This window comes from Carassius auratus, chromosome 18, assembly GCF_003368295.1.
Source record: "Carassius auratus strain Wakin chromosome 18, ASM336829v1, whole genome shotgun sequence".
Classification (NCBI taxonomy): domain Eukaryota; kingdom Metazoa; phylum Chordata; class Actinopteri; order Cypriniformes; family Cyprinidae; genus Carassius; species Carassius auratus.
Window position 1 is genome coordinate 6,608,804 of NC_039260.1, and position 21,805 is coordinate 6,630,608.

The window sequence follows — 21,805 nt, forward strand, 5'->3', positions numbered from 1 at the left end:
ATTGCAGCTGTGGTTAACATAATTTTACTGTAAAAAAATACAGTAGCAACATTTATTAACTTTATTAACAACATTAGATGTAACATGCAACCCTAATGTTCTAAACTGATAAGAAAAAAACAAAAATCATCAAATTTGAAATGTAAAGCAGGGAATTTTGTTAATGTCAGTTTACAGTTATTCACTGTAAATTATACGTTATTTTTCCCACTTCCAAAAATTGTTTAATGGTCCAATACAGGTTTTCTCCATATAAAATATGGGAACTTACATTAACATTTTTTTTTTTACTTTAGCATTTTCTTTTAAATAAATATAAAATGTCAATAAAAATTCCATTTAAACAGTCTTTTACCATTAAATGTATGGTTATCTATCCATCCATCCATCAATTGCTCTATCTATCATTCTGTCATTCCTTTTATCTGTAAAACTATGATTGTGTTGTCTTTACATTACAAACACGGTTGGTATTTGGATTCTACAGGTCTGTTTGTGGTCTGTCAGAGAGAGGTCGATATACATTTGCTACATTCCCCAAGCAAAACATCTTAAAGGTCTACTCTGTGTTTACCAAATCTAAAAATGAAATGGAGCTTAACTGTGAGACAACCTATAGTATAGATCACAAGTGTCATTTTGTGCTTCTGATGTTCATGTGACATTCATCTTTATTGGTTTGGTGTACTGCTGATGGTTTAAAGGAATGCGTTGAGAGTTCTATAAACAGAATCTATAGCATGTTGTTTACCACAGAAATAAAGAAAAGATAAAGACTCTGCCTCCAGTTTGTGCATTTAAAACAGAACTCTCTGGAAAGGTATTCCAGAGTTCAGAATAGATGTTTGATACTTTAATTATAAATTTGACTAAATCTGCATCGATTTGTAGTTATTTAATCTAATAATATTGCAAAGGTTTTAAATAAACTTAAAACAGAAAATCACTACTGTGAATTATAAACTCTTATTGTAGTTTTCAAAAGTTCTGTTGTTGTATTCTAAGGCACAGACAACTTCCATAAATTTTGGTTCACATATTGAAAGTCGCTTGGTTTACCAGTTTTATTATGGTCACCAGAGTAGATATAAATTTGAGCTTTGCACAAACCACATTGGTCAGCAGTTCTATCACACTAGTTTTATCGACGTCAAAGTTCCGTGGTCCTGCTTTCGAAACAGTACTTTAGAGTTTTTTGTGATGCAGTGCTTTCAGTTGTTTATAACTATTTTTAGAATTACTGTCTGTGGTGTGTCTGAACTCACAATTGTGGTTGATTGTCCCTGAGTTTAGATTTGGGTTTAAAGCATTCCTTTAACTATAATGTTATGGATTACATAAACTGTAGGCTATATTTATTGCGCAAATCTGAGGCCAAAGGTCAAAAACACTGTACTTGTATTAACAATGTGTGAAGCATTTGCATGTACAATGAACAGCAGCTGTGTGACTATATGTTGTTGTGAGAAGGGCTCATTACTTTCCCTTCCTATTTACTGAATTATCATCAGCTTTGCCTTGTGGTCATGCCAAAAGCACTATTTGTCAGCCCCCTCACCTATTATATTTTTTTATGTATTAAGTCACATAAGCACCCATAATGGGCTTAAAACAGACATTGTTTACCTCAAATCAACCGTGTCAAATTTCCATGTTTGATTTCCCTAATACCTCTTAATAATGAATTATTTCATTTATGAATTTTCTCTTTTTAATTAGCTTATGAGAACTGCCAGTGGAAGAGAAATGCTAGCCAAAATATACTCTGATGCCAAATCGAGTATGATTTTTCCAAAAGTTCAAGTAAGAGCATTGCCAGTACAAATGATTTAAAAAACTGCAGTCAGAAATGTTTGTCCTTGTAAATAAGTATGATTACTATTAAGAATGCGGTAAACAGATGGGAAAGTTTCTATTTTCGAACCGCTGGCTCTCTTGTGGAATCACTGTCATCAAACAGCTGATGTAGCAGAGCTATATTGCTTACAATATAAGTTAGCTAGTAGTGGCCTTGAGACTGCTGGAATATGATATTATTAGCCATAATTAGACAGTAACCTTGTGGTGCTTTGAGCGGGTATGTTAATTATGTACAGCGGTTTGAGATTTCTTTATTTGTGCGGAGTAAATGGTACTAGTCGAGGCAGTACCAAACTTTTGTATGAAGTGCTCTCAAAGTCCTTCAAGACACAAAAACAGAAAGTGATTCTACCCTTTTCACTGAAATAACACAACAGAAAAGCAAAAAACAGAGAATGCAAAGGATGAGAAGAATAAAAATATGAGCCAAGGGCAATTATTTGAAGTTACCTCCATCCGTTCGTCTCGTTTCCTTTCATCTGAACAGAAGGAGGTAAGGCCAAGTACAAGAGTTAAAATGGAAAATGTGTCTAATTAGTTATTTTCTGGCCTGAGATATAGTCTAATTGGTGGACCATTATGAATTTTTCCGGGCTGGCATTTAAAGACCAAAAAAGCACATTTATCACTGGATGCTTTTTGGACTGTACCCATAATGTGTTTATATATATATATATATATATATATATATATATATATATATATATATATATATATATATATATATATGTATATATATATATATATATATATATATATATGTATATATATATATATATGATTAAATCATTCAGAAATCTTCAAAACAAGATACATGTAGAAAAATACATTGTTCATGATAATATGGCTTGTTTTCAGAGAATGTATTGTTTTTATCCCTTTTTATCCTAAAAGTAAACATACTTCAATATTCTTTACCTAAATACATACATACATAGGTATATAAATAAAGACTTTTTTTTTCAATGTAAGTTTGCGTTTCAAGAAAAATGCTAATTAAGAAAATTATTATTATTGTAATTGATTTCATTTTACTTTGCAAATGCATATTCATTCACTTATTCATCCATCCATCCAGCTCCTAACAGTGAGTTGTTATAATGAAAATATGAAATTTCCACCCGATGACAGGCCTGATTCTACTGATCTTGAAAACCGTTTAGTTCATATGAGAAGTAAAATTGCTGTCATTGACAGTGAATTTACACAACATCCTGGCACATGACAGAATGTTTAAGAGGTAAGACATGACAGCTGTTATTTATGTGCTTTCAGAAAGCATTTATGCCTGCGTTTACAACTGACTCTTGCTGAAGTGCTCCCTTTATTACAGTCTGTTTATATTGTGGTCTGTGTAAAGCAAGTCCTAGTGTGAAATCAACCCACAACACAGAATAGCCAAGGTCATGTCCAGAGGTGCTTCAGTCCAGCGTCATTGACTGTTTCATTAGATTCACAGAGGGAGGCTTTGTCTCTCATATCACATCCAGCTGAGCCAAAGCAACTCCTCCACTAATATTAGCATAAGACTGGAGCTGTGAAACTTTCTGTCCCTCATGGAATCATATTCCTCTTGCACTTCAAAATGATTATACTGGCTAAAGTAACAAACTAAACAGCAATATTGGATAACAAACATTTCATGTAACACATCATATTATTAATCTTTAAATGGTCTAATAAACCAATTAGTCTGCTAGCTTCGTGTACCAGTGAACCTAGCATATACTAATGTGCTTCTCAACACTACTTCTTGGCTACTTCTTTTTTAATTTAATTTATTTTATCATATTACAAATTGTTTGTTGTATATGGTTTAATCATTGCATGACATTATAAACATTAGACAGGATGAGTTAGACTGATATTTTATTTGCCCCTTGATGTTAATATGGTTTTGGTATTTATATATATTTTATTTCTTTTTAAAATTGATTGTTTATTTATTTTAATGAATAATTATCATTATAAAATTATTAATAATAATATAGCATCACAAAAAATTACAGGTAGCAGACAAAATAAGTTAGTGTAGCATTAGTATTGATTTTATGTATTTAATGATATACAGTATATACTTTTTTTTCGTAATATATACTTAATGTATTTATGTACTATAGTGCATTTGGTATATGTATTAAGGGCTTTTATTGATATATATATATATATATATATATATATATATATATATATATATATATATATATATATATATATATATATATATATATATATATATATATATATGTATATTATATATTTTAATAATCTATTCGATGAAATGAGACTTTTCAGACATTAGACAGAACTACTTCAACTAATGTTATTTCATTCCCACCTTCAGATTTATATACCAATATTTGTATTTTTTAGATATCATTTATTGTAACATTTTATTTTGCATTATTTTTCTTAGTATGTTTATTATATATTATAATCATTACAGTACATTAAAACAATTAGACAGTACGTTTTTATATTTGTTTCCTTTAACAGGTTCCGCTGAATCTGTTGTCGTATTTAATATTTACAAATGACAAGAGTGGGTCATATTCATCTAAATTATTCTGTTTAGTCGTTCTTTAAAATTGTGCGAACCCCTGCTGGAAATTTGCATGTGTTTGGATGCAGAAAGCGCTCGGTGTGTGCACGTGGCATTTAGCATGTGGTGCTTCATTAAATATTCTCTCATCAAGGGGAGCATTTTTTTTTCAAAATTCGCTTTCTTTTTCGCTGAGCTACAAATCGCTCGTAATCAGCCACGGTGACATTTTGCGGCAATTACGCCCTTGCTGTTGACACTTTCCTGAGGAGTTTTTCAGACAAATTATGTCATTTTAACACTTTGCCTCCCTTGAGGGAATTGCAGCGATGGTGACAGCCATTTCAAATCAAAGGTTTTACCATTTATCAGAGCTTTGTTCACCTGTATTTAGTCACCTGTACGGATTGCACATTTTTCAGGTGTGCGCTTGCATTTTAATCTTTGTCTGGGTGGGTTTTTTTTTTTTTTTTGGAGCATTATTACTGGACTAGGTCTTTGATGGGCACTGTTGTCAAATCACATTTAGACTCATAGATAAAAAGCTTCTTTTATACACACCATATGTGAATTCTTTGAGAGATGGATTTATCGCAGATGATGGGCTAAATCTCTCATCCCCTCAAGCTCCATCCATCCTGTCTCACTGCCTCTCTCTCTATCTCTCACTCTCTTTCTCTGGGCATTTGTTTACTCGGTCTCCTAAGCAGATTGAGCGTTTCCAGCATGTGTGCTCTTCTCTGGAGGAACAGGGCTTGCTTGCACTTAGAGATTCAGCCTGGAATAGACTGAAGACGGTGGGCCCACTTTAGTACTCAGTGTGGGGTCTTGGCTTCGCACTCGTAGCTCCTATCTGCTGCTGGAGGAATGTCAGAAAAGAGTAGGCTTCTCTCTGACCCTTTTATCTTGGAAAGCTGTGCTCTTTTTTGCCAAAAACTCGTAAAGGCTTTCTCCACTGATCTCTGGGAGAGATGGAGACGCTTCTCTCGAACCACCTACAGGGATTTAAACTGTTTAATTCAGGTCGTAACTTAGATTATTTAAGCAGTGTTATTTTAGCTTTTAAAAGCCTGTTCTGCATATTTATAGTCATAATTATGAGCCTAATTATTAGTTTTGAACAAGTTATGGTTATGTCCACTAGCATTTCCGAGCCCACGCATATGGGAGGCATAGTTGTAAAACCTCTCATGCAGTTTAATGGAGTAAAATTATGCACACACATCCAGCACTCTCTCTTTTACTATTTAAATGGCAAACTTTCCTCTGAGGCCCCTAAATGTTACATATTGGTCTCCTCACGGTGACATTTCAACATTTTTAATAGTCAGATGCTTTCATATATGGGACACACAGTATCATTTTGTGTCAGTACTTAAAATTCATGTCTTGAATTTTGAATGTTTATGCTTTGCTATTTTTTGATTAAGTCTTAGCTCTGAAATTGTCAGTTTTATCTTGAAATTCAAACCAAAAATGGCAGCAATCAGAATGTCATTTGTTATTACACTTACTCAGGAAAGTCAGTGTCCACAGCTTGAAAAATGAACTCTTACCCAAAATGGAAATTATGTCATTGTTTACTCGTTTTGTTGTCTTCTTCTTCTGTGAAACACCTTTTAAAAATGTATCAGCATTTTATTTTTGTTTCCATTTGGTTTGTTCAAAAATGTGGGTTCCACAGAGGAAAGTTGAAGTTTACCCAAAAATGAGAATTCGGTCATTGTTTAGCCAAGGTTTAATTACGGTATCATTTAAAGACTTTACTTTTTCATTCAGTGCATTAAACTCACTGTTTTCTAGGTAAGAATGACTCAAAAATAAAGTAAGTCAGATACAGTATTTAGAAGATTCCATGCGACTACATGAATCTGTGTAGAGGGACACCTGCTTTCCACCTCCCTTCAGAGTTGAGAGCAAGCGTCTTTAGTTGTGCGTAGTCACGCACACTCAGCCAGGTGAACAGACATAGATACCCTATGAAAGCTAATACGCCAAAGCCCGGCCTGTCTACTGTGCAGCATGGTGGATAAATCTACCCTAAGCTCCCTGCCTCCCGCACACACATTCACATGTCCGTTGCTGTCTGTGGAGACTGAAGCTGCAACCTGCTGACACGTTGCCATGGAAATGATCTCAAGAGCCTAGAAAAATAAAGTAAAAGAAACAAAAAAGCAAACATGCTAACAATAGATTCCACCGCGCATGAAAAAGCATTGCTTTCTGCATCAAAGCATTGCACTAGTTGTCCCACTATGGTGCTTGGAGAGTTTTACAAGTTGGGTCTATGTGGGAGCCCCAGTTGGGCATGTTACACGTGCATTTTTCAGGCATGGATGATACTCTTTTGGCTCAGGAAGGTGCATGCCTTCCTGTGGATACTGAGGGCTTGAGACAGTTCTTTCCCATAGTTGACAGTACTTTTGTCACAGAGGAGATGTGTAGTCACACACGATCAATAGTATAGCAGCAGAAAGAGGAATCCTACGGCATTCCCGTACACACAAAGCGAGAAGAACGTGCTGGGGTTTTGAAAGATGAGTGTACATCCATAGTATCATTTGTTTTGATAGTATCCTGCTACAAGTTTGGAATCAAAGATAAAACACATGATTTGAATTGCATCTGAAATGACTTTATGTCTGTTTGTTTATGGGCATTTGGGCACAGTCATTTATTTAGACATTTACATTTACATTTAGTCATTTAGCAGATGCTTTATCCAATATAGATTTCTTCTTTTTCTTTTTTTTTTAATAGACATGGTTATTTAGTTCATTTAAAAGTGAAAAGTTGCATGTGGCATGTTTTGAAGATAAAATAGTTTTAAGATTTAAGTGATTCATTATTTTAATTCATGACTTATACTGTCTTTTTACGAGTTGCATTGTGTATCGCGCTACGTAAACATAAACCCATGTCTCTATTTGTAATCTGAGAAATGACAAAAAACAAGCTTCTCTACACTGCTCAAAATTCACGTTTGAATCTGGCAAATTCTTTAAATACACTGTAAAAAATTTCTTGTTGTTTTTACAAAAACTTTTTGGCAGCTGTGGTTGCCAGAATAATTTTGTAAAAATACAGAAAACTGTAAACACATTTACGTCAAAAACTGTTAATTTTACAATATAAAGCTGTAATTTACAAACAAGAAAATGTGAATATAAACCAGTAAATTCAACAACACACAAAATTAAATCTGTTTTGTACCTTGAAAATACTGACAACCACCATAATAATAAAGATGGTACTGTATAAGAGAAAGCCACATGAAGTATCAAAGCTCATCACAAGTAGCTTCACCACAAGCAGAAGTATATATTAACATATAGAAGGTGCACATTTATGGAAACACGAAACACCATCATGGTAACACACGTGATACTTAAATAATGCAAAAAACTTTCATTAAGCAACAGAAGATGTAACATAAAGCTCAAATGTACATAACTGATAACAAGAACTATTTAAAAACATGATTATTTAAACAAAATACTTTCAAACGTGGAGTGTCACGCAGGGAATTCTGGGAATATCAGTTTACAGTTTTAGACTGTAAATTATACATTGATTTGTTCTTTTTTTACTTCTAAAAGCTGTATAATTAACAGAATTTTACTGTAAATTTACATTAAATGCTTTGTTAGATCTTTTACAGTTTTTCCCTGTATATAGTACGGGAACTTACTGTTAACCTATTATCAGTTTTTTTCCGTAGCGTTTTTACAAAATTTTACAGTTAAAATTACACTTATTTTTTACAGTGTATGAAAACATACTTACAGGCTTTGAGAGTCAGAAGTGTTAGTTTGTCCTTGCAAAGTTGTAATTGCCCCAATTTATAGAAACAGCCTTTGTGCACAACCTTCCCAGGTTCAGGAAACAGTCCTCCATAAAATGTGCTGCACGCATCTAAATATTTCAGTAGAACTGTTCTGGAACTGATATCTAGTTGTGTCCTCTTTTGGAAGATCAGACAAAGTAGTTTTGCTTTCACAACGAAACCCACAGCATCTCCACGACATGGCGGCAGCAATAGCAACAATACTACAGCAAGAATAAAAGTTACACCTTCTTTCTTTGCGTGAACATTTGGGCAGGTTATGCAAAATTCCCCAGTGATGTGGACATGTATCTAGAATATCTCTTTAGGTTTGAGCCTTTAGTCTTTGCAACTGTCTATGCACGAACAGCTTGTAACACTCCAAAGAGAAAGGAAAACTTGAAATTGCATCATATGACCTCTATAAAGTTACCTCAGAAGACTTCTTTCTTTAGAGCAAGATGGCCAGATTTCATTACTTTCCGTTTTGTGCAATAGCAAATAAATGAGCATTGTGTAGTTATGATGATGCCTCATTATCCCGTAAATGTTAAATTAATCTCAAAATATGTTACAGGTAAGCTAAAAGCCATCAAATATGGAGTGTTATTTGAGGAACTTAGCAGCAAGTTGACAAGATATCCATCAGTAGAACTGTATATTCCACACAAATGTTTTTTTTTTTTTTTTTGAGTTTTAGTGATGATCAAAACTGATTGCTTTGGATGGAGTTAAATTTTGCTAACTCTTCCAGGTTTGTTGTTTTGGCCTAGAATAAGCTGCCGTGTAAACCAGACAACATTGAAAATGTGATTGTTTGATAGAAATGTTGTTTCAGGACCAACAAGAACATCCATTTATATGTCCAAGCCCTTGTTATCATCACATGCAAATAGCAACCAAAAACATGTTAGTTAATTTTAAGAAATCTAACCCTAATATATTGCAATATGACAGAACACAAAACATCCTGTATAGGCTCAATCTCAGTCTCGGTCAAAACCTGCTTTAGTAAGCGTATTAATCTGTGTCAATCAGGGGGATAGGAAGAATTTGTGCCCCCCGGTCCCTTAGAGACCTCCTCGGCCCCTGTCGGCAATGTAACTGCTCCCAGGTGGTGGCAGTCTGCCTTTGATCTGTGCTAATCTAATTAACAGTTAAACAGCAACACCTGTGCTCTTCAACATAAGTGCTGCTGCCACTTCCCAGATGGGCTTTGATGGCCATGATGAAACACCTCCCTCTCTTACCTCTTCCCTTCTTCTTCCTCCTTGTCATTTTCTACCCTCATCTCCTCAGTAGGTCTGGGTGTAATGGGGACTATATCCTCCCCATTACTGGACTGTAATTGACTGCGATTAGTTTGCGGTTGGACGATGCACTTGATTAGATTAGCCAGGCTCCTTTTCTCCGCTCTGTTTCTTCAAACCCCGAAACCCCAACCTTGACCCCAATTAGCCCCACACACGTCAGGAGATTCTGCATCTTTCCTGCTTATGATGAGCTCATTAATTTGCTTGATGAGTTTCCGTAAATACATCCGGGGTTAGGTGTCGGATTTGTGCTATGAGTCTTTCATGTAGTGCAAGGCATCATAAAAACTTCAGTGGGGTAATCATATGCTTGAACACTTGTGGCTTAGTAGTTTGTGCATGTGCTTTGTTGAGTCTGGCTCGCAACCTGTACATCACTTCAAGACTTTTCTCTACTTTTCAGCCTATAAAAGTGGTAAATTCCGTTTTTATTATGTGGTAAAATGAATTATTTCTCTGAACTTTTCATCAAGTCTCTGCAATGTCTAGCTTGCAAGATGTCCTGAAATATTTCAGCTATATTATATTCACGGAGGAATTACGTCTTGTCAGAGCTGCGTCCTGGTTAGTACAAGTGCTTTTTGGGCTGAATTGCTCATGTGGATGATGCAAGTTCAAATCAGCAAAGAATCATTCTTCATATCCTGGTTTGCCCTCTTCTCCTCTTTATTTCAAATTTTCTTTTTCTCTCTTTCTTTTAGATCTATACAGTGAATGCAATAAAGACCAAAGCACATTTTTTAAAAGTCAATATTGTTTTTATCCATCAAAATCTTTCTTTTTGTCGTGAAAAACAGGAAACCGTTTGTAAAGATTCCATGCCACCATCATGATTGGGATAAATGTACCTACAGTATAACAAACTGAGCTGTGTGAAACCCTAATGTAGGTAAAATGTGCATGTGTATTTTCATAAATTGCTGGGATCTGATCATATTTGTGATGCTGAATAGAAAATTCCAGAATCACACTCAAGTTCATAAAAATACACAAATGTAATAATATGCTCTATTTCTTGTTAGAATAATATAACACTTCAAAGACCATCAAATACATTTTTGTTACAGTGTCAATCCTGAATGAATTTTAGAGTTTTATCTAAAGCAAACTTTAAATCCTTATATTTGATTTTTAAATTAATGTGTTCTATTATTAAATTATCCACAAAATTAGCCAAAATAACTTTAAACACAAAATAATAATAATAATTTGTGAAAAATAGCATTGTATTTACACAAAAAACTGAAGGGACTTTTGAGATCTGAGAAGATTTTAACTGTTTATCTCACATAATAAAAGTTAATGAGGACTAAAACAGAATTAGTCTCTGCTGACTTTAATTGTATGGGGAAAAAAATTATTTCCCCATCTTCTTTAGTGTTCCACACAATAAAAGACACTCATACAGGTTTCTATTGGCATGAAGGTGAGTAAATGATGACACCGTTTTCATTTTGGGGTAACTTTCCTATAGCTCACTCATTGCATGTGCTCTGACAAATCGATCAAGGTGATGCAAATTCATGTCTGACTGATATCACTGTCCTGTTGTTCATGTCCTCTCTCTAATGATCTTTTTATAAAATTCCCTGAATGACATATAGAGAGAAAAAACAATAAAAGAAGTTTTTTATATTTTAAAGTCCACTGTGTTTTGATCATCTGGTAAAATCAATGATTGCTATGAAAAACCCTTCAAAGTCTCCAATCCATGCTATTTCATGCTTTTAACCACATCCGTTATGGAAATACCTGTCCTAGTTTACAGCAACAGTGCTTTGTGTGATATTAGGTGATTGCAGCCAGGCTCTTTAGTTGACATCATCCCCTCTGCGTCTCTCCGGATGCTAGGATGTTGACTCAAGAGAGCCACAGGGCAGAACTTCTGTTTGAAATGTCAGGCAGGAAAGCGCCAAAGATCAGTCCGTGCCCCGTGTCACATGCGCACACAAAAACACACTCTAAATCAAGACAAAAGGACAACAGATGAGGGGAAAAAATAAATGAGGCTCCCTCCGGCCTCTTTCATGGAGAACTTGCTTCTTGCATGGACACGGCACGCCATCAGTAGCCTTTCTATTAAAGGCTTTGTTTTTGGAGAAGGCTTTGATCCTGGCTCTATAATCATTCAGCCACAGTTGGTAGTTTCACACACTCACTTCTTCAACAGTATTATCATGGCGTAGCACATAATACTTTCGCTGCCCCGTATGCAGGACCGTTCAATGACTTCTCCATTAATATTCAAGCACAGCCTCAGACTATAATAAATTGGGTTATGTCATTAGCGGGAAACGATATCTTGGTGCGTATTTGCCAAAGGGAGAGGAGTTTTAGGAGCGAGTGGCATCCTTCTGCGAGGCCATGTGTGTGGTGAAATCTGAATAGCTTTCCAAATTGACATGCAACGCTCGGATGATCGTTAATCATAATTGGACACATATTTGCATATTGCAGTGTCAGTGGCTTCGTCATTGGGATTGTTCATGCATTAGTGTTCATTTTTTAATGGCAATTAGTCTCCATCTCATGATTCATTTATAAAATACGGCTGGATTTTTGAGCTCCATTAGTGGACGTCCAATGAATCAAGCGACCAAGCGCAAAGAGATCCATCAGATATGACGGCTGTTTGCTGCTTTTAAGTCATCAGTGATTAGAGGGATGAGAGACATGCTGAAGGAGGTTACACATAGAGAGTTTTGCAGGAACTTCTATAACGCTACATAGTTGCATGCTTGACTTTGTGAGGAAAATGGCAAAAAGATGAAGCGCTGAAGTGGCCGGAGCTCATTCAGCAGTGTGCATTGAAGCATGGTCGTCGTGATTTTGCCAAGTACGACATGTTCCTGGATGAACATCTTTTGACGATCCTGGATCAACATTATTGTCCAAATATAGACTTAACCTGTAGACTCCCTACCCCTAAACCTAACCCTACCCATATTTTATTCCTAAAATCAGAGGGAAATGATAGCTGATTAACAAGGGCGTAGAAGCACCTAACACTGATCGATTGGTTAATTGGAATGTTGTTCCAAGGATGTTGATCCAGGAACATGTTGTACTTTGTGAAATCACACTCACCATTGAAGCATAGTGTACAAATGGGTTGAATCTAGAAGTTGTAGGCTTTGTGAAGTTTGTAGGACAGAATGGGTTCATTAGCTATAGCCTTTTTTAAACATTGCCAAATATAAGATTAGGCTGTTTTCTATTTAGATACTGCATTTTAAATTGTAATTGCTTCCGGTGATAGCAAAGCTGAATTGTCATGACTCCAGTCTTCACATTATCCTTGAAGTGTCACATTATCCTAAAGAACATTTGTTATTATTATTATTATTATTTATATTCATGTTGAAAACAGTTGTGTGGCTTAATATTTTTTGTGGACACCATCATACTTTTTTCCCACATTTTTTATTTTATTTTTATGAAGAGACAATTAAAAAAAAAAAAACATTAATTATTTGAAGTCAGTAATTATTTGTAACATTATAAATATATTTACTGTCACTTTTGATCAATATAATGTGTCCTAGCTTAAAATTAATAAATAATAAAATAAGCTGAAAATAAATTATACTGACCCCAAACTGCTGAATGGTATGTGTGTATATATATAATAATTATAATGATTTAATTGCATTTTTGTAGCTGACTAGAAATAATATATTTACGGTTGGCACAAAATTATAATTTTGAACCTTACCAGTGCTACAATACTGTGAGGGGAATCAAAAGTAGGTTCAGGAGTACCAGAAGCAGCCTCTAGCTGTCTTAAGTATTAGCAGAACCATTTATCAAGTCTGGTGTGACCAACAACCCTGTTGCTTCTTGAATTTAATTTTGCTCTGTTCAGCCTACTGCTTGTTTGTGTATGCATTTGCAGTCAGGAATTGACTACAAAGGCTTATCATCACTGCAGCTGACGTTTAAGGGTCAGGGGATTCTCTCGAGTAACTCCACTATATTGGCTCCATTTCCATTTCAGCACCTGACTTTCAGCCATCTGCAGCCACACACAAAACATCCTCATTTTATTTGCATCAGCAGCCAGCCATCGTCACATTTAGACAACCGTTAGTGAGCACCACGCGTGGAGTGTTAGCTGGGGATTTCCAGGGGAGCGAATTTGTGATGTGTTCCTGGGTGTGCGATGTTCAAGCTGACTGGTATTGTGACTCCCCTCTGAGCTTAGTGGGATATCGAGCCAAAGGCAATGTGCCATGATCCAGCAAGCTGCTCTGCTAGTCAGCTACTAATGTCTGTCTCACTTGGCCACGACTGCAGTGCAAACATTTCGCCCAAATGAACATGAAATTCATGTGCGAATGTGAATGATTTGGTTGTTAGGTATCATCAGGATATAATTTGTAATATCTATGAATGCTGTGCACCCATGGATAGACTTTATTTTATTTTTAAAATGTTTATTTACATATTTAGAATTTTTTTCTGAATTGCAAAAAGTCAGAATTTGCAAGATATAAACAACATACAAACCCTCAGTTCTGCAAATTGAACTACGAGTTTAAATATAATATTTGGGTTTATATATAATTGCATAAATAAAAATGCCATTCTGAGAATTGCAAGAGGTTAATAACTCACAACTCCCAACCCTTTTATTTTATTTTATTTTTATATTCCATGTTGAAAAAAAAAAGTCTGATGAAGATGAAGATGCATACTCAAAATAATAATGATAAAAGGTCAGAATCAAAATGGAATAAAATTAGTATTGTTAAATGTAAACTCAGAATTATGAGAGGTGAAAGTCAAAATTGTGAGATATAGGCTCAGAATTATGAAAAAAAATTATAATTGCAAGACTAACTCACAATTGAGAGGACAAAGTCAAAAATTTGTCAGAATTCAGAGTTCATATCTAACAGTCAGAATTGAGGAATTAAAAAAAAAAAAAAAAATAATAATAATGCTTTTGCAGAAACAGGTTTCCATAAATATCTGACACATACTTAGTTATACGTATGTGTGTGTGTGTGTGTGTGTGTATATATATATATATATATATATATATATATATATATATATGTGTGTATATATATATATACACACAATTAAAAATGTGTTAATATAGACTTGATAATTTGATTTAAATTTATATTACAGCTCAACATCTGAGCTGTACTGAAACAATTACTCACAAAGAAAAAGCATTAAATGGCAAAAAAAAAAAAAAGTGAGAGAAAAGAGCAGAGAGGGAAAAATGGCAGTTTATTCTAGATATGAATGACAGTGATATAAAGAAAGCTAATAAGAAAAATGTGTGTGTGTGGGGGGGGATTAGGATTCCATTCCAGGGTTTGAGTGGAAACACGAGCCTGTGTAACGATCTAGACTGCAATCATGTAGTATTAAAAACCGCCTGTGAAAAGTACAGGACACATTAGCATATCTGCAACTTACTCCAACTTAGTTAAAGCTCTGTGAAACATCCCTTGTGAAAAGGTGTGAGAATCCCAGCTGGAATAAAAGTGGAATACTGTGAGGAAAACGAAGACGTGGCCAGCAGAAAGATAGAGAGATTCCCTACACAAGACAAATGGGTTATAGCTTTATTCATCATGTCAGCTTCTTCTTCTGTGACTTTTGTATGGATCATTATGTTCTTGGGGAATGAAAGGTAGAGCAGTGAATAGACTGAGAGGTTGGGAAAGGCAGACCATTTCTTTCAAAGCGCTTGAGAGAACAAAAAGGGGCTACAGAAACATAATTATGACATCACATCTATTGAAACGGATGAGGCGGTATCTCGTTCAGTGAGTCAGAGCCAGTTCCGTCTCACTCTGCATATATTTCCACCTCTAAAGCCTATATTACTTAAGTCTTTACACACTCTGGCCATGGGGAAAGCCTTGATCTATTATAAAAGGTGCTTTTGATTGCATGTAGTCCTTTTTACAATGAGTGTTATTGGACGGACGATATGAAATGGATCTGTCGTTGATAGAAACTCGATCCGTTGTGTGAAATGACTGACATAACTGGGACACGATAACAGTTGTTATGCAACGTGAAGTTAATGTATTGTGTCTCATTTCCCATTCACAGGCAGACCTGGGATGTTTCAACACTCTTCCAGATTGTCTTAACAGGTTTTGTATTTTTATGACTTTCAAAAGCACATGAGGAGGTCACAGGTGCATCGGCGCGATAGATTTGAGCGGGTGAACGCGAGAGATGTGAGACTCATTAAGATGTTGTCACGCTACGCGAGAGCTTCGTGCAAGCCTTTGACGGCACCGAGATTTAATCTGCGCTCACCTCCCTCTTATCCAGATGGGTTTCTCTTCTTTTTTTCAACTCACAGGTCTGTGAAGTGCCATCTGTTTATCAGCAGTAAATGAGTTCTGAGTTGTTCGTCAAGTGACAGCCGTCCCAGCCGATCTCAGCCACCGGAAGCAGTGCGCTTCATGGTGGTTTAGAAAAAAATACTTCAGCATAACATGTCTGACGAGGTGTAAAGCCTGACCGTTGGTGGTATTAAACAGTGCACATCAGTTCAACTTAAGACTTTCATCTCCATCGCTTAGCTTTTCTTATTCTACGTCGTGTGAATTACAAGCAGTTTGTGTTGAATCACATCAGCAACGTAGATGAGAAGTGTGATGAATGTTCAAATGTTTGAGGTTTTTGATTGCAGTTTTACTTTCAGGCAATTCTCACTAAAATAAACATACTCGCACTAAGTGTATGAATCTGGCCAGTTCAGTCGTGAATTTAACCTGTATATTCTATTCTATTCTATTCTATTCTATTCTATTCTATATTAGGACAGGGTCTTAGAATGAGATTATCACGCTTAACATTGCGCAGTTGTTTTCTTTGAATTGTGCATTTTTTATGTCACTGAGATAATTTGTTGCTTAATATTTTAAATTAGTTATTTATTTTAGTTTTAATTATAAAGTGAATTGTTATTTAATTGTTATTTGTGGTATTATCTTTAATAGTATTATTTATAATATAATATAATATAATATAATATAATATAATATAATATAATATAATATAATCTTGGTCTGAAAAGAGCATAAATAAAATAAATAAAACATTGAATCACTGGGTTTCAATAAATACCACACCTCAGGCAAAAAATAAATAAATAAATGAATGGATGAAAAAAGAATTACATCCTCTTTTATTTAGCTTTTGAAGATACTCCACTCTTAAAGTTCATCGTTTAAGTCACCTCTTTTTCTCCAAAAACAATGTACTGTGATTTTTCACTTTATTAATTGCAGCTTTGTTGGAATGACATACTTCTGTGCCACTATTTGAAGCCTGAGATATATGAGTAATTTATACAGAGAGGCAATGCACCATGGGTAAATGACTGCAGCACAGGCCTCCTGGGCTTTATGTGAAACAGATGGATGAGTTTTATTAAGCATGTGGTACTTAACACTGCTCTGAGTGGGATTTCAATAAAGGAAATAAATGTTAGCATTAACAGCACCTCCCTGTGTAATGTGCCATCATGGCTTTCCACTAGGGTTGACTTATTTTAACAAATGCTTGTTGTCTTGGATTTATGAATATTGGGCTTTTGGTCTGGAAAAGGTTTATTTCCTATATGATGAGTAGGTTTCATTTGATAGTGATAAAATGGTTTCAACCAGTCTGAAAATTAGTTTTGATACATTTATAACTTTTCCTCTGTGTCAGAAAAACCAGGTGTCTATATAACACTTTTGTGCCCCTTTCTTTAGCTTATGTATTATTCATGCAGTGATTGCATGGTATTTCTCCTGAAATATCTCTGAAATAACCTTGGCTTCTCTTCAAATTGGAAATGTAAAGAAATTCAGGAATTTGTGTTTGTTCACCGTCTTTCACAATCTCTAAAGAAAACTACTGTATATAATATAAGTAAACTTTATAAGGAAAGCACATCTTGAATAAAAATGCTGACAATGGGGATTTCTGGTATGTGTCTTTCCCCTGACAACTCAAATACTTAAATATTATTCAGTATAGCCATGGGAATTGGAGAAAATAAACTAACTTTTCACACTCTCTATAATTAATGGAATTTTGTATAAGTAAATAATTGAACAAATGAATGCATAAATAAAATAGTTCATCTTACAACATTACAAACATTGGAATTTGTCTTGCGAAAGCTCATTTCCACAGCTAGTATTTTTACGTTTACATAATACACACAAGTAAATGTTTTTGAACATTAACAACTTGATTGGAAATGCCTCACAATAGAAATGTTCTGCTCTAAACTGATATTTACTTTGACATGCAGTTATTCATAGTTTTGGATACATTTTTATATTTGTAATATATTTTAAGATGAAAAGATTAGGTATCCAACTATGTGTAGTATCCAAGTCTGTTTAGTAGTGATATTAATATAAATCAGCCCTTGGGACTAAAATAAATAAATAAATAAATTTTTAAAAGCCCAAAATATATTGATTGATTTTACTAACCATAAAAATCCTTCCCTTCTGTCTTACTCTTTCTTTCTTTTTCTCTCACATCTTCACATTCTGGTTAAGGACATGGCCTTGAATAAAAGGGGATGTGGGCGTTAATTGACATTTGCATGTTTTCTATCGGTATTACCTTTGAAAAGTGACTGAAACTTGACATTTATTTAGACTAGCACCTGTCAAAGAGAGTCAATGCTCTTTCATGAAGCCTTTATCATTGTTTCAGGACTGTTCCCTGAAGAAGGCCTTACACAGGAAGAAGTGTAAATAAACAAATGGATATTTTAGTCTCATAGATCACCAGTCAATCATGAGCAGTAATTAACTTTCTGTACCGATTCACTTCAGTGTTTGAAATGTCAATGATGAACTGCGAGACTCTTTTGAGGTGATGCCATGGCTTCAATACAATGATTGGTCGATTAGATCTTAATTACTCCATTTTACCAGTTAACTTACAACGTAACTGCTCATTAAAAGTGTGGCGCTTTTCAGTGCATATTGACAGCGTCTAACCAGCAGTAAAGCAGTCGTGGAACAATTACTTGTTCTTCAATTAAGCCACTTAAGCTCTTATCATGACTGTACTCCCTCTATCCTGAAGCTCAACCGACTGTTCCTAACCATGTTCTTATGTGTCCACAGACTCTTCCAACCACCCAGTATGAGCTAGAGATTGTGGCCAAGGACATGGCAGGAAGTGAGGTGGGACTGACAGGAACTGCAACAGCCACCATCACCATCACAGACAGGAACGACCATGCACCGGAGTTTACACACTCACTGGTAGGAGGAACCTTTTTTTCTTTCTTCCTTTCTTTCTTAAAGTTATTCTTTGACTATACAGTACATGACCTGCTTTAAATTTTCAGTCGTTGTGACCCAGAAACACATTGGGCCCTATTTTAACGATCTAAACGCAAAGTGTAAAGTGCACAGTGCAGGTGCACTCAGGGCATGTCCAAATCCACTTTTGCTATTTTAACGACGGAAAAACGGTTGCCGCACATGTCACCAGACTCTAGACCAGGTTTGAGTTGGTCTATGGCGCAGTCTATTTTCAGCTCCTTATAAAAGCATTGCGCCAGCAATGCACCAGATTCACACTTCCTTTTTAGACCAGCATGCCCATGGGCGCACAAATGAGCACATATGCATTTGCTAATTAAAAGACGTGGCGCTTGATAGGAAAATGCGAACAGTGCTGGACTGAAACTAGCAAAAACACTTGTGCTGCGCCTTGCGTCGCATTGCGCAGGGTGTATTATATGGCCCATAGCACTCCATAGCGGAGTTTTATACACTGAATGGAAAAGTATCAGCTTTCTAATAATAGTTGTTACATTTCTATTCTAAATTGAATATAATAATTTAAATGGATGTCATAAACTTGATTTTGAAAAATTGCAAATAAATATTTCAAACAATTTTCCATACAAAATGTGAAGATTTATTCAAGCAAAAATGTATTGCAAAAAAGCATCTTATGCTCACAAAGGCTGCATATATTTGTTTAAAAATACAGTAAGAACAGTAATATAAATATAAACAGTAATAATAATGTGAAACATTACAATTTAAAATAACCATATTTTAAAAATGAATCCTATTGTGGCAACGCAAATTTTTCAGCAGCCATTATTCCAGTCTTCAGTGTCACATTGTTCCGTTCTGATTTGGTGCTCAATGAAAATGGCAACTTCTTACTCAAAATAATAAAGCATGTCACATATATTCTTTAACGTTTTAACATTGCAGAACTGCTCTATTAACTAATCAGCATCCATGATTATATATATCATTTTTATAACTGAACAATCAACCCTATGGACAGCTGACTATTGTACTACAGTCACTTTCTTTTGAAATTATTTATAGTGGTTTGAAGCAGCTTAACACCTGCAGTCATTTACCATGAGGACAAACAATCAAACTTCTCAGTCTAGAAGGCCTTCACCAATCATTTCCAACTGTCAATCACTCAAATCATGTGTATGCACACAGAAGCCCTCCCTGCTTAGCCAGGGCCTCAGCTTTTCACTCAGATACACTGACCTTGCGAGCAACAGCCCTGTGCGTCAATCACTCTAATCTCAGGTGCGCTGCAGTGACAGCTGTGATTCACAAATACTCACACACAAAGGTGATGGGCTGGGTCCCTCTCGATCGCTTATCCTCCGCGACCTCATGTTTGTGGTTTGATGGAATTGTGTTATAATACTCAGGGCCTCCCCTGGCAATGATGGTCTGTCCATGGACGGAGTGTATTGTTTGTGCGTTTATTGTTATTGTAATCATAAGTATTGCTGGAGTTTTTTTAGCTGCACATTATAGCTATAGGCTATAAAATACACATTAGTCTTTTGCTAAACAGTCACAAACAGAGGTCAATGTTACCATTCAGCAGTATGAAACCCAGAGGGCAAGAAAACTGCATTTATGCTACGTGCAAACTTAAGTTGTATGTTCATTTGAGTCCACCTGTGCTGAATTTGTCACTTGGCTAGCCAGCAGAGAAAAAACAACTACGCCAGGCTGATGCAGAGACACTCATTTTGAGCTGTATGTTTTTTTTTTTTAGAGGAAGTGCTCTAGGCTGTTGTCAGATTCCTAGAGACATCACATCCACCCTCACTTGGTCCATTCCCAGGATGCACTGCTGTGCCAGGAAGAGGGGCTTTCTGACTGGTTGATGTGGCCACTCATTTGGGTTGCCTATTTAGTGTGGCTTTGACCATTGCTGCTGCCTTGCTTTAGGGTGTTCACTGTAAGCACTAACAAGCTCAATATATGCAAATAATCTGCATAAAAATAACTTAATTAGCCATCATTAACTAGTGGGTCTTTATTCATTTATTTAAAATGTTAATGATAAGTGGAGATCATGGTTAGATTATAAATTTTTAGAAATTATTAGACAAAACACTCCTGTAAGCTGTTTAAATGGAAGCCTGTATAACATTCTACATTTATATAACATTACTTCCTGAACATATTTTTTATAAAGAAAACAAGAAAAATCTTGTTTTCTGCAAAGTCATCAGATCTGCATAGAGAAAATTGATTTCCAATGTAATAAGGTTCGACATCAACACTAATCACCATAATGGTGCTTTATGAAACACTTATTTACGATAAAACAATATCAACAACATAAATAGAGCTACTACTTTAGATAGTTACATTTATGTTAACATTTCTTATAGTATCTGTAATTGTATCTATATTTGCATGTCACTTTACCCTGCTCTTTAAGGACAGATGTGTTTATGTTCAGTATGTTTTTAACAAGCACTTTCTATGATACATTTTCTCCCTTTACCAGTCTGACAGGTCCTGAGTCGCCTGCAGAACCTCCTCTTTACACACGCTTGAAAACATTCTTGACTGTACTGTGAAATTCTGCAGTAGGAAAGCCCTCTGTCTCCTCACAGGTGCTTTTTGAGTGCAAGTCTCTGTTTTTGGCATCAGTCTACCCTACGGGAACTAGAGAGCTGTGGTAGTGGATCAGCAGAATATCCCCTCCCCTTCCTCCTCTTGGATGCTGTATCTTACAGACCTCAGTAAATATGCATGTAAAACACTTTTGATAGTGCATTTTGAAATTTCAGTCTTTTTGAAAACTGCATAAGTTGGTTTGCTGGTATTAGCCAACTGGCCTTCCGGCTAATCCACCCAAGCAATGGCTTGACCAGGCTGAAGTTAACCTAAGGATTTATATGGATAGTTCAAGCTAAAATTAAAAATTGATCACCATTTACTCATTCTCATGCCATTCAAACCT

General features: G+C 35.4%; 1 protein-coding gene across 3 annotated transcripts in view; it reads left to right on the top strand.

Moving 5' to 3' along the window:
* The window catches only part of cdh13 (cadherin 13, H-cadherin (heart)), a 284,768-nt gene that overhangs the window by 208,220 nt on the left and 54,743 nt on the right, over positions 1 to 21,805 (top strand). For all 3 annotated transcript variants that reach the window (XM_026287280.1, XM_026287281.1, XM_026287282.1), the window contains one exon: positions 18,667 to 18,807. In XM_026287280.1, coding sequence (XP_026143065.1) covers positions 18,667 to 18,807 — 141 coding nt within the window. The remainder of the gene's footprint in view (positions 1 to 18,666; positions 18,808 to 21,805) is intronic.